General features: G+C 39.4%; 1 protein-coding gene across 2 annotated transcripts in view; it reads right to left on the bottom strand.

Annotated features, from left to right (window-relative positions):
- Positions 1 to 203: 203 nt before the first annotated feature.
- The window catches only part of LOC113029427 (C-C motif chemokine 3-like), a 46,438-nt gene continuing 32,162 nt past the window's right edge, over positions 204 to 14,479 (bottom strand). The window contains exons 1-4 of one of the 2 annotated variants that reach the window (XM_026180290.2): positions 1,974 to 2,146; positions 766 to 898; positions 634 to 695; positions 204 to 541 (exon numbers count right to left, since the gene is read on the bottom strand). In XM_026180290.2, coding sequence (XP_026036075.1) covers positions 516 to 541; positions 634 to 695; positions 766 to 898; positions 1,974 to 2,043 — 291 coding nt within the window. In that variant the 5' untranslated portion in view covers positions 2,044 to 2,146 and the 3' untranslated portion in view covers positions 204 to 515. Of the gene's footprint in view, positions 542 to 633; positions 696 to 765; positions 899 to 1,973; positions 2,147 to 14,479 lie in introns of those variants that run through there. The other variant, XM_080306626.1, reaches the window with a different exon arrangement.

Genomic DNA, 14,479 nt, shown 5'->3' with positions numbered 1-14,479 from the left:
AAATAAACAATGTTGAATCTTGAATATATATATATATTTCGTTTTGCTACTCGGGCCCAATAATGTTCTTTGTGGGCTGCATGAACTTTTTAAAAGTCTACTCAGTGAGCATCATCTACTAAAACACTAGTGGAATGCAATAGGCAATGTGTGTGACTATTTGTGAGAGTCTGGTGGGCACTGAAACAACAGAAGAAAAAAAATTGCTCAATAATACCAAAGTTTATTTTTGTATTACCACATTGCACTTCACATAAACACATGATGCACAGAAAGAGATTCACAAATAAGACAAAAAAAAGGACAAATAAAACCTGAACGCCAATGATCAATTAAAAAACAATGAAGTCAACAGCATGAATAAAATACAGGTTTATGCCACAGGTTAGAGTAAAAATTAATCGACAAATGCAAAAAAGAAAGTTTTAAGACAGTCAGGCTGAGAAAGCGCTCTGGTTTGAATAATCCTTTAAAGGTGATGGAAATACTGGAAATACTGATGCAGCAGACAGACTTCACACCTTCTTCATTTTGGCAGTGACTACAGAGGAAAAACAGACAAGCAGCAGCTTCAGTTTTTTTCTGTAAATACTTTGCATTTATTTCTGTGTGTTTCTTTTTAGCACGACTTACGATCTTTGACCCACTGAGCGTCTGGATCAGCACAAAGTTGTTTCCTATCTTTTGTGTTAAAACTGGAAATAAAAGACAGAAAATTATAGAGATTGTATATGTTTGTATGTAGGACAACGTGTGCTGACTTACATTATAGCCTTCACACAGCTTCCGCTTGCAGCCTGCTCACGATATGTTTCCCCCACCACCTCAGCAGTCTTATTGCCTTTGGTGATGTCAACGCAGCACGGTGGTTTCAGTCCAGGATGACGATGACGAGTACCTGGGAGATAAAAGGTTAAAAAGAGATTTTTCTTACTAGGGAGAAGTATAATTAGAAGGAAAATAAAAGTTAGATCTAGTTTTAAAATATGAAGCTCCTTACATCACTAAACAGAAGATGACTTTTAAAATGTGACCTGAAATTATGTTACAGTGCACAGGCATTTTTTGTGCAAATCAATCATCAAGTTTAACAAATCAATGTTCTCAACACAATTTGGGGCCCTCGATTACTTTTTGGGCAATTCTGGCATTATGTTAATTAAGTGAAAGGTGAAAAATATTTTCTCGTAGCTGCAAGATATTATCTTATACTCTCTCTGTGTCTCTCTCATTTTCTGCTTTCATGCCTTATGCAATGAGTCACAATGTATGCACCCCTCCAAAAACCCACTGAAATGATGACTTTGCTAAAAACTAAAATGAAGCAGTGAGATGTAGTTACAGAGTGAATTTGTTTGAAGGAAACCACTGCACCAACTGTGCTACACTAATAAGTTGGCAGTTATGATAGTTTAAGTGTCAACATATGCCTGGCATGCAACGCAGCGTGAGACATAACCCCATAAGTGACAGAAAACAAAAGTAGAAAACATAAATAGTACAAACATTGTTAATGGTAAGCAGTATAGCGGGAATGGATATGGTGTGGCTGTCAATCAGTCCAGCAATCGAACACAAAAGTCAGGTGAATGTCGTGCTTATAAAATAAAAATCTCCAAGACTTCTTCTAAATGTCGATGTAAAGGACGCCTTTAAAATGCCATCACTGACTAATGAAACTTAGCCCAGAAAACAGCTTCCAGGGTGTCTGGAGCTTTGTGGGTAGAAGTCAAGTAAATGCTGGAAAACACATGTGCAATTATAGACTGAGCAGATACCAGAATATGACTGATGTAAAGGTTTGTGGTCTTTACACAGTGGTCCTGCCCAATAAAACACCAAAATGTCAGAAGTGAACCTTATTCGCAAACAGGCAGCAGCCATTGTTGGAAATATTCATTGCTGTGATCAAATGATCTATTTTATCTCTTTTTTTCCCTCATTTTTCTGTAGAAAAGTAAGAGCACAGTTACCTTCAGAGGAGTGGCAGCACACACACACCGAGAGCAGGAGGAGAGTGATGGAGAGGATCTTCACAGTCATTTTCACCGGCGGTCTGGCTCACTGATCAAGTTGAAACTATACGCTGACCAATGCTTGGTTATTTATTGGTAAGTGCAGGAACACATGCAGGCACAACTGATGAGGTGTGATTATAGGTCTGTGTATTTGTGTGCAGGGTGTGGCATATCACGCATATCTCAGTATTTCAACCTATAGACACCTCACTGAGAGCTTTCTGACAAACAGCCTCACATACACGAAGTTCACAGATACTCAGATATGGTGTAGAGCCTGATGATTGATATCAACAGTCATGAGTAATGAATCTAAATCACCCACTGACTTTTGTTTGTCAGTGACTCATGATGCCCCTTAACAGTCTTGATACACATGGATGCTTATTTTTTCATATACATTCCCACGACTTAAACTTTTGCTTGTAACTTCAATTAAATTGTTTAAGGTTTCTTGTTTGCATCAAGCTGTTTTACCACTGGAAACGCAAAAGAACTCACTCTTAATGTTTATTTTATTTATGTTAACTTTTGGCAGATGATCAGATAAGTTTCACACTCTGCTCTGCAGGAAATGTGTGGCAGAAATGTGATCATGTCGACTGTCTTTATCTTCCAACACACACGCAAAGATCAACAGTTTCTAACATACATCACATGAAAAATGATTTGTGTATGCATTGCTAATTTCCCCCCTCATAGCCGCATTAGCTATCCCATTTCTTTTATTCAGACTTAAATATACATAAAGCATAAACTTTCCGACAGATGGCCTCATATTTGACTCTAAAATACTGTTCCTGTGGTTGCTGTGCTCTATTTGTGCTCACCTGCTGTGTTTAGTTTCAATAGATGTGATGCTGTGCATTATAGCTAAAAACTGTCTTGTCTGGTCTCATTGGTTCAAAGGACATAGTTCCAGAAGTGTTTATTGCAGAAAGTGAAGGTAGAAGGTCTCCCTTGAAAAAGAGGTTTTTAATCTCAATGGGATCTTCCTGGTTAAATACAGGTTAAAATAAAAAAAATAAGTCCCCTCACCAAACCTCTGGTGAGGGTGACACAGTGACATTTAATGGGTAAGAATACCAAATCTATTGATTTCTTGGATTGTACAGATATGAGATCGCATGAAAGCACTGGGGTGTTGTATTCTGGCAGATTAAGATATGAGTGTATGAGTTATTTTGTGTGTCTCGTGGGCATGCTCAAACAAGAGCAGGAAAATATTTGTTCAATATTAATTAAGTTTATTTGCAAAGCATGTACAGTTCTGCAACAACTTCAACTTAAGAAATAATTTAAGAAATCCACTGAGCTTTGAGCCATTTCCAGCATTAGGTAGCAATTTAAAAAGACCAATGCAAGAGTCAAATGTAACATAAAGAATATAAGAAAACTCATAAGAAAGCCTTTTGAAATGATGAACAACATAATGAAAAACTATAGGGAGATCCTGGTTTAGCAGAAAGGCAGCATTGCTTCTCCACAGAATCTAATCTCTTTGTTTCACACCTTCGTCTTGCTCACAATCACTGGAGAGGAAAAAGAGTCAAAGAGGAATCTGTTTGTCTCTGCAAATACTACATACTCTGCGTGTGTGTGTGTGTGTGTGTGTGTGTGTGTGTGTGTGTGTGTGTGTGTGTGTGTGTGTGTGTGTGTGTCTTTCTGTGTTAGGTCTGCACTTGCAGACCCAACTGGTTCAGAGACTTATGCCCATGAACGAACTAAGACAGAGCTCGATCGGTTTCAACTTCCAAGAGGAGCCGGTCGGATCAGCCTCACCACCTCAGTGATCATATCGAGGTTGGTGACCTCAGCGCAGCACAGATGTTTCTTTCCAGGACCAGCTGGACCTGAGGCGTAAAGGGTTTAAAATTGATTAACCTTTTCTGAGAAAAGTCTGATTACAAGGAAAATCAAAGTTAAATCTAGATTCTAGACTTGATTAATATTCTCACTAAACCCCCTACCAGTTTAAAAGAGGAAACATACATGAAACTCCTTACATCACAAAAAAAGATCGCTTTTGAAACCATTTGACAGTGATCAGCCTTGTTTTGTGCCTCACTCTGTAACCATTTTACACTTTGAAAGAAAAACAAGTCGGTGTTTTCCAAATGTTTCCACCACAGAATCAGGAATATGTCACAAGGAACTTCACGTGTGCAGTAGGCAATGTGTCAAGGCTGAAGTAAAGAGCAAATAAAAGACATTTATGAGCATTAATAGAAACGTCCTCACAACAGACTGATTCAATATTTAGACCCAGTGGATAAATTAGCTCCAAGGTGTGCCCACCACTATATTGAGGTTCAGATTCTCCTAGAATATTCTTGAAGATTAGGAAAGTCCACTAAACTCATCCGAGTGGTTTATAAATTAAAATTGTATTCTTTTCCAGTCTAATTCATGCTCCTCAAAGTCTATTGATTTATTGGATTGTGAACATTAGAGTTCAGACGGTTTCAGGGCTGTTGGGCATTCGTAGAGAACAAAATATTTGTTCTCTACGAATGAAATTTAATGTTTAATATTTGTCACAGAGAGCATTGCACAGTGCTTTACATGATACACAATTCTCCCCAAAATAGATCCACTTGCAGGATTGTTGTTGGTTGGTGCTGTGTGTCTGTTCTGCTCCTGCTGTCCTCTATATATCAAAATGAGTACCACCTCATAAAATATATGGCTCTTGAAGTTAGAGCTAGGCGATAGAACGATAACGATATGTATCGCGATATAACTTTTACTCGATAGAGAAATTAAACTATCGCGATAGACCTCGCCGCTCTTGTCCTCTTAAAAAAAAAAAAGTCAGCCAATCCAAATTAAGTAGCGCAGAGCCGAACCAATCACAGCCGCAGCGTCACGTCACGTGACTTGTTACGTACAGCACAAGTGCCAAGCCGCACATGTGTATTTGTTTGGGAAGCAGCCAGCGACCGTACCGCCCGGGTAATGGAGGAAATGAGTGTGCCGACTAGAAAAATCAACCGAGCGTGACCGAAGAGAAAACAGATGATGGTTCCAATGCCGGAGAGATTGTCGAACGGAAGAGCCAAAGAAGTTCCGTAGTGTGAAGGTATTTCGGCTATTTCAAGTCTGACAAAAAACAGAGTAGCGTGCACTGTAAATTGTGCCGAAAGCAAGTCTGGAAATACAATAAACTGGTGCATGCGTCACACTGTGCGCCACGTTATTGTTTCGGTGAAATGAATTTCTACAATACTGTTACTGTTAATTCTACTCTCTGCAGTGTTTAAATGCTTACATATACACACAGTTACTGTCCCTCCACACATACGACTCGGTTCTGCTTCTATGCCCCAGCTTTGTTTACTTTTTCCCACCGAGGCTTCTACACTTCTGATTGGCCAACATTTCTGCACGGTTAGGAATCTAGCTCCACCTGCTGCTTTGGCATGTTCATAGCAGCGTTTTCCTTCATTTCTGCCTTTATGTGTGGACGGGATTATTTTTTAAAACGAAAACGGAAAATCTCCGTTTTCAAAAATACCCGTGTACGTGTGGACGTAGCCTCAGTCTCTGACTGGAAGCGCTAATTCGTCATTCGGCTTTTGTCAGACTAAAGTAACTGTTAAAACTGTTTGAAAAGCTAAGCTATACAACAAGGAGAGATTGAGAATTTCCTTTTAGTTCTCAGTTTATTTGATATTGACAAAAGTTAGTCAGTTTTGTCTGTTCTTCTGTAAAACAAACTAAGATTTATTTTTAGAATTAATATTTTGTTTCTAAGTGGAATTGACAATTTAGTCGTCTGTTTCGTTTGTTCTATTTTGAAACTTAAACGCTTTAGCGGCTGCCTTTTGTGTAGTTTGCAATATTTGCCTTTATTTATCTGAAAAAGTCTCATGTTCCTTAAGTACATCTACCCTGTTGAACTTATTATGGGAAATAAATATTTAAATAAAAACAAGCTGCTGATTATTTCACATTTTACTTGTGAGCAACGGCACATTTAAATCTTACAAATATAGTTATTTGGCTTATATCGTGATATATATCGTTATCGCCTGAAATGAAAAAAAAAAACATATCGTGATATAAAAAAATCTCATATCGCCCAGCTCTACTTGAAGTACCGCCCTTATTGCCGACATTGAAGTACAGTAGTTTAGGCCTATTTAACACCATATACAGTTTACTTGAGACAAATTTATTTCATATATGAATGTTATTCATTTTAACTGTCAGAATGTGACAAGTGATATCCAGTCCTTAAGTGATGACCTGATGAAACTTGCTTCCGGGTCCAAACTACTGTACTCTGCATTTATAAAGGCTGTGTTTTTAACATGTTTTAATGCTTTGTATTTTGTTCTATTTCATGTGAACAAGCCCCTCCTAGCATTCTCCTGGCTACTGGGAGTTTCAACAATAGTTTCCGACTCACCAACGGCATCTCCTGGGCCCCCACCGATTCTCTTGGGAGCCTCCGATTCATGGATGCTGGCTGGGATTGCGACACGACGGCACTGCAGAAAAGGCCTGTGGTTTTACCATCAGCATACAGTGCCCTGCCGTCTTTGCAGTTTTAAGGCTCAGGGAAACGCTCTTTATGACATGAGTAGCCCCTGCTGCCCCTATCCGGACTGAGAGACGGGAGCAAAGAGGAGCAAACGACAGCAGATCCAACAGCCTGTGAGTGAAAATTTCCAAAACCAACATTATCCACAGGGGAGGTAGACTTCATTCAGGGAAAGAGAGAAAACCCACTGAAACAGCTGTTTCTGAACTTATTTTTCCATCACAACCCTCAGTTCAGTCAGCAGCCCAGCTGCCCTCTGTTCAGTCAGACACCACCACGTTACACCTCCACCACAATCGTCTCCGCTCACCGCGGGTCAGCCCTTAGCTCTGCTCTCTGTAGCTCAGTCTTCAGCCCCGCTACCGATTTACTCAGGAACAAATAAAATACTGGAAAAAGCCAAACAATAACATTTTTAAGTTATCTAAGTAACTTATACATCATGTTTAACCTGAGTAGTGAAAGATGCCGGTGGGTTTGAAAGCAATTTGCCGGGAGTCTGGTGTTCTCACCGGCTCTAGTGAGCCTTGCCCCCGGCTAGCTGTCGAGCTAGTGGGTAACAGACGTCTCCAAAAACGTCGGAGCGCTTTTGAAAATATGTGGTGTCTTGATAAACTGAGCAGATATTTGAGGTTGGCACAGCTACATTCTCACCTGAAAATATGTTAAACGTTTATTTTGTGACCCAGAAAGAATAATAAGAGTAATATTAAAACTAACTAGCTGCCGCCATTGTTGGAAACTGAGCTGGGCTGCGCTATGAATTCTGGGACACAGTTTCTTCTTCTTTGGGGTTTAACGACAGCTGGCATCCTTGTACATGCAGTGCTGCCATCTTCTGTTTCAGTCCGTTATTACACTCTTAAATCCTAGTACTTATTCCTGCGTCTTTTGGGATCTTACAAGGCTACAAACGACGCGTCGACTATTAAATTAGTCGTCGACGATTTTGATAGTCGACGTAATCGTGACTAGTCGACTAATCGTGGCAGCCCTATTGTCAATTACTTCCAGCTGTGTTCCCCACCTGTGTGTAATCTCCCTGTGTTCTCTGAGTGTATTTAAGTTGTGTGTTCTTATGTTGTAGTTGTTGGTCCATCTGTTTATCTCCTGTGAATCTACTCTGCCTTGTCCATGTGTTCTCCCTGCTGTCTACCATCATATGCCTCTGCTCACCCTCCTTCTGTCACTGTCCTGGGTCTCCTGACCCAGCGTTTTTAGTTCTTTGTGATTTTTGTATTATTGTACTTGTGTGTGATTTATTCTATGGCTTCTAGTTTTGATCCCTTGCCCTTCATGTCTCTCTGTGTCCCCTCTGTTCTGTGTAATTGTGTCTTTGCATGTTTGAGTTTCTTGTTTTCTGTCACTCTGCATTGTGCATTATGTTCTCATGGTTGGTTTTTTGTTACTCTCTCTAGTCTAGTCTCTTGTGTTCCCAGCTGAGTATTTCCCTGTGTATTTTGGTTCTTAGACCTCTGCCTTATGGTTTATGTCTCTGTATTTCTTAGTTGCTGTCTCCACTGTGTCAAGTTCGCGTCTCTGTGTGATACTTCCTGTTTTACTTTGATGGTCCGTGTCTCATGTGAATGCGTCCTGCTTTGCTTGTCTCGTCAGTCCTGATTTCTCCCAGCTGTGCCCTCCTTCTGTGTCTCATTCCCCTCGTTACTTCCCAGTGTATTTAAACCCTGTGTTTCTCTGAGTCAGTGTCGTGTCGTCCCTCTTGCTGTGTGGATCTCCCTGTGTGTCTCTCTGTGAGTTTTCCAAGTTCCCAGTTTAGATTAGTTTGTATGTTTTTTCCCTGCCAGCAAATAAAGCTGAGTTTTGAGTTCACCTCCCTGAGTCTGTGAGTCCTGCACTTTGGGTCCAACTCCTGCCTGCCGCACAGCGATTCATGACACCTTCATGTTCGTGTTTAGTAGTTTAGTTTTTCCCAGTTCAGATTATCTTTAGTTCTGTTTGCCGTTTTCAACTTATGTTTTATTTTCAATAAACCTCCTTCACATCTCAGCGAATGTCTGCATTTGGATCCTCCTTTATTTTTCCCCACACAGTTCATCCCGCTCGTCTGTGCTGAAACGTCAATTCGATTTCTAAATAATTTTAAGATTTTTTTTGTGAAAGGAAGCACCTTATTACAAGAAATGAACGAGAATGTAAAACAAATTAACCCGCTTTATAAAACTGGGTCGTTGTTATGACCACAGTTATTAAATGTTACTAATTAACCCGTATGCAGATTCCAGGTTTCTTAAATATATCACTATATTATGTGATGCACAATGTTTCCTTGTTTATCTAAAAACAAATGAATTAAACTGTGTTTATATTGATATTTGGCTTCAATTTTAAAAACCTACGAGTTCAACCCTTTGTGCACTGTGCAACTGAAAGATACGTGAATACTAATTTACTTTTTCAAAAGTGGGCGTTGTATATACTGTAATATTTCTATTAATGACATGTTAGAGAATTTGATTAATGCTGCTGGCATAGAGAGAGGAAAAGAATAAATGCTAAATATTGATGGGTGCCACTAAAATAATGACAGACAATTATCAAAACACATGTGAAATGTACATAAATTTTTTTAGTGAGGTACCTCATGTGGTGTGGCAGCAGGTATACCTTGTACTTCTGTATATTAATAAATATCTCTGTTATTATAGATTGATGCCACAGTGATTGATTTCATGGATGACAAGACCCTGTCTGGTTACAGCCCAACATATGGTGATCGGATAGCTGCCAGACGGTTCTGCTTGGAAAACAGTGGTGCAAGTACTAAGGAATCAAGAAAAAATTCATTGCTCGAAAAATTGAAGGAAAAGATGGGAATCAATGAAAATGAGAAGAAACCTGATCATGAGGATGCATTCGTTTCTAAAAGAAAAAGAACATATGCAAAAAACAACAAATGGGCTGAGAAAAAGACTCGAAAAATTGAGTTATGGTGTATCCCTGATGGTAAGCAAGTGAGAAAGCGTAGAGGAGGAGGAACAAGGACCTTTGATATGCCCAAAGACTCCAAAAAAGCTGACATATTACAGTATGCTAAAGATCTTTTCTTTCCTAGTGGAAAAAGCAAATTTGGAAGATGGGAGCTCAGTCATGACATATTAGACTATCAAGAAGAGGCTGTATTTATGGAACTCCAAAGTGTTCAAAATTAAATAAATAAATAGGACATGATGAAATAAATAACTATGTGAATAAATAAGACACAGATATGTAATACGAGAATGATATTGTGAAATAATGGAACACATTTTGAAAAAAAAAGCTCGTTATTGTGAAATATATTGCATTCTGCTATATAAATTTACTTATTATTGTGAAATATTATTTCATGGTCATTATTTTTCACAATAACAGAGATTATTCCTGAGGCATTTTATTTATTTCCAGCCGTTTTAAATCCAAAATGTCCTTTTTTCAAAGTCAGTCTTTATTTCAAAGTCCCGTTTTTCCCGATGGCCTATTTATTTCATAATGCGACTTTTCAGCAGAATCACTTTGTCTGTTAATCAGTGTGAGTGGGCTGGACCTTTGCTCCTATTGGCTGATCGTTTACCATCGACTAGTTTTCCTGGATACCTGCTCCGCGGACGGCTGCCACAGCTAGCAAAAACGTGCTAGGTCAAAAGTCACGGAAGATGGCAGACTGGTGTGAACTTCAGTCACTTCTGCTCATTTTAGCCGATCAGATAGAGAGGGATCATTTACCAGTAGATACTGTTTTGAGTCGTTTAGATGACGTTTCTGAAATGCTTGGGATGATAATTGCTCTTCAAGATGTTAGCATCGATGACAACATTGTCGAAAGTTTAAGATCAATTCAGCACCGTGTTCATTTGGAATACGCCGAGGAAGAACGGTCTTCAAATGTTGGTCGTCCACGTCTTGAAATCCCGGCTGCAGCACTCAGGACTTTATCATCGGGGTAATTGCCGATATGTTTTCTGTGTCTCCGAGCACAATTAGGAGAATGACGGAGGAAGGTCCAAGGTAAGTTTACGGTGTAATTTAACACCTGCGTGAGTCTGTACAGAGCATTATTTAGATGTTGACCTTAATTATGACGTTTGAAATATTATCGCTTTTTTTATTGTGACTGTCTAAACCTAGTGGGGTAGCTACGGCTAAAGCTATCGGCGCCATCTCGGCGTTGAGACACGTTTAGCCAGTGGAGCCTATACAAACCTTTTACACAGAGAGAAGACCCACCAGCTTTCCACAGGCTACTTACTTATCACATCTTGGTAGAAAGCAGGGTCATTAGTGCTTTAAATAGTACATAGTTGAATGTCTCATTGCTGTTTGCAGCTGATTGTTCTCTGATAACACATAACAAAGTTGATGTTAAGTAGTGGGTTTATTGAAATGGTTTTGTGTATTTCAGCAGCTTTATAAATATCATGCTTTCGCTGGTGTCTTCAGTGAAGCTAAAACAAGAATACATTTACGTCCTTAGTTCTTTCATTATTAATTGGTAAACTTTGTGTTGAGATTTGCTGTTAAACTAAAAAAAAAAAATTATGTGCAGAAAATCTGATAGATATTCTTCTATTGGAGATGAAGACTTGTATGCAAAAGTGCTGGACATTCAGTGTCATCACCCAAATGCCGGTGTTCCAGATCTACTGGCGTTTAGATCAACTGGCGTTAGTCGAACAGATGTGTGGCAGTCTTGCGTTTCAGGAGCTGCTACCGACAAACCAGCACAAAACCGCCAGATGTGTCACCTGTGACACTTGTGAGGTTGTCTCAAACACACTCCGTCAGTCGTGATGCTGTTGAACAACAAAATGTTTAAAAATGTGGCGAGTTTACCTGGTGATATCCTCATGCGCAACGTGATCGCGAAAACGGCAAACAATTAACACCACACCGATGTTGTTCACAGGAGAGCAAGAGTAAACGATCGGGAGACTCTTGTCATCGTTATCGTCGTTATTTCTCCGATTTCAGCGTTTTTGCTTCACAACTAAAGCGAGCAGTTTACTTTGTGCACTAACGTGGAGTCGAGTCAACCAGCGCCACCTCTGGCCAAGTGCCACAGCCTACAGCCAGATCAACCTGTGACACACATCTGCACCATGTTTGAATTCGTGTCATGCACATTTGTACCTTTCAATTGTGTCTGTTTGTGCGTTACGCAAATAAACCTTTGAAAAGAATGACATGACACTAATATTTCACTAGTGTTGTAACATCACATGTTGTTAGCGTAGTCTGTGTCTTTTCTCTGCGAACAAACATTTTAGAGTTGGTTGTTATATACAGTCTGTATAAGTGTGGTTACTCTAATGATCATTTGTATCATGATGTGATATTTTAATGTTTCCATTAAAAATGACTAGGCATGTTCTCATCACTGTTATGCAATTATGTTTTTTTGAACCGGTATGTACACGATTCTTTCTCCTCAGTAAATCTGTACAGCACCTGGATACTTACCTGAAGCAATGAAGATCTGTCCCATATGCATTACTAACAGTGTCAGGGAAAGAACTAGTGAGGAAGCCAAAAGCATCATGAAGTTTGGCACGAAGAGCGTCACTGCCAAAGATCATAATTTCAGTTTTCTTATCGTTAAGGATAAGAAAATTTGCCAGAAGCCATTGCTTGACCTCACACATGCACTCTCGAAAGTTACTCACGGACATAGCTAGATCATCATTCAGCTCAAAATAGATCTGGATGTCATCGGCATAATAGTGAAAGGCAATGTGGTATTTCTCAAAAATGACACTTAAAGGAAGCATATACAGTGAGAACAGGGTAGGGCCTAACACAGATCCCTGTTGAAACTAGCGAGCTAACTTCCGCTAGCTTCCTGCTAACTTCTAACTCCGTTAAATGTAATAAATTTTGTTTTCATGGATGCCTGGAAGTTAAGCTTCATAGTTACACCTGGTAAAGCAGCAATGCTGATCGTTTTATTAAAGATGAAAGAATTTAGACAGTTTTTAACTCTCAGTGATGCTGCAGTGTTGTTTGACCTGAAAAAGACGGAGTTTAGGACCCAGATTACTCCCAGATTTAAGAGCATCTTAGTCCGACAAATACGACAATAACGACGGCCGCTTGCGTGTTCTGCAAAAAAATGTGCTTTGTCATGTATCTGACGGACAAACACCAAACCAGTTCCACATCACTGAAGTTGCACCATTTTTACAAACCAATTCTGGTTCATCTGTTTCACTCAACAATCGGCCATGTGCGTATGAAAACAAAGGCACTGCGCATGCGCGTTTTACTCATATTCTATCGCGATATTTCATTATTTAATGATATATTTATTTATTTCATTTTGGCAGTCCTGGCGCCTGGCTCTCATCTTGAAATAATTTTATCTGTCAGCCTCACCCATCAAACTCAGGGGGCGGATATCAATATCAGGGCAATCCTCAATCTGAACTGTAGCTGTTTCAGGTGAGCCACCAAAAAGGACATGGATGATTGCAGGACTTATACCAGACACACACGGTCCACCATGAATGAATGAATGTCCCATTATTCTTCCTAAGATCAAACATAATAAATTCACTTAGCCTAACATTGCAAGGGGGTAAAAACTAGAGATGGACCGATCCGATATTACGTATCGGTATCGGTCCGATACTGACCTAAATTACTGGATCGGATATCGGAGAAAAATAAAAAATGTAATCCGATCCATTAAATATCACGAAAGCACCTCACAAAACTTGCAACACGCCGTAACTCACCTCAGAACGTTAGCACGTCGGAGCAGTATGCATCACGTGATAGAGCGGCTGTGGCATGCGGGACCTGTCGGTGGTCTGGATAGCATTTGGAGCTTCGCTAGCAACCTGGCATTTCATCTCCGACAAAGTTATCCCGAGAGAAGTAAAGCAAGTGTGTAAGTCCATCTCTGAATGTTTGTAAAGCATTCCTGCGTTAAGCTTAACAAGCGACTGCCTCTTCTTGCTGCTACTTCAATCATGAAACTGCTTAACGATCAGCTGATCGGCTTTTCTGTCGCGAGTCCGTGTCTCTAGTTTGCTTTTGGCCCACTTTGCACCAGAAAGAGGAAACCAGCGGCTGAACAACAGCGGCACGTTTAAGCTTGATCAGCTGTTGTTAGAATGTATTTAATATTACTTTCTACACCAGGATCTTTTTCTATGTAGCTGACGCTGGTAACTGTGCAGGGGCGGATCTAGCAAAGTTTAGCCAGGGGGGCCGATAGGGCATTAACAGGGAAAAGGGGGCACAGAGACATACTTTTCTTTCTTATTCTCATTTAAAATGTCTAGCTTTTAATAAATAATTATCTGACACCCAAAGTTTTAATTTGATGCAAAATGAATAGAAGTCCATTACTGTGTATATAGTAACTATTAAGTCTAATATATATATACCCTAGTAAGCTATAGTACTTTTTCCTTTGGGAAGGTACCATCTGTGCAGTCTGCAGTTCTGTTAAAGAAAGATGTTGAATCTATTTAATTATTCTTGAAAAATAATTGATTTCTGTGCATTTTTTTTTCACACTGCATCAAATTAAGGTTGATTACGTCGATTAAGCATCATGAGGTGGAGCGTGAGGGGTGGTTCCCTATTTTTTATTTATTTATTTTTGTTGTTGCTGGGAGTTGGAACCCTATTAGTTAGGTTGCTTAATATTTATGCTAAGTACTCTTTAAAATACCAGAATAGGGAGGATGGTGTAGGTTTAAGTTTATTAGATTGATCAGTATTGCTGAACTATGAAATTTTTTTTTTTTACATACAGGTATAACAGAATAGCTTTAGTGTAGTTGTTGTTTTAAATTTGAGTATGAACTTATACAAAATGCAGCAAGATATTAAAAAACAGTTTTGTTGATTAAAAAACACTATATCGGATTCATATCGGTATCGGCAGATATCCAAATTTATGATA

This window comes from Astatotilapia calliptera, chromosome 9 (assembly GCF_964374335.1).
Source record: "Astatotilapia calliptera chromosome 9, fAstCal68.1, whole genome shotgun sequence".
NCBI lineage: Eukaryota > Metazoa > Chordata > Actinopteri > Cichliformes > Cichlidae > Astatotilapia > Astatotilapia calliptera.
This window is presented reverse-complemented; position numbering and strand designations above follow the sequence as displayed.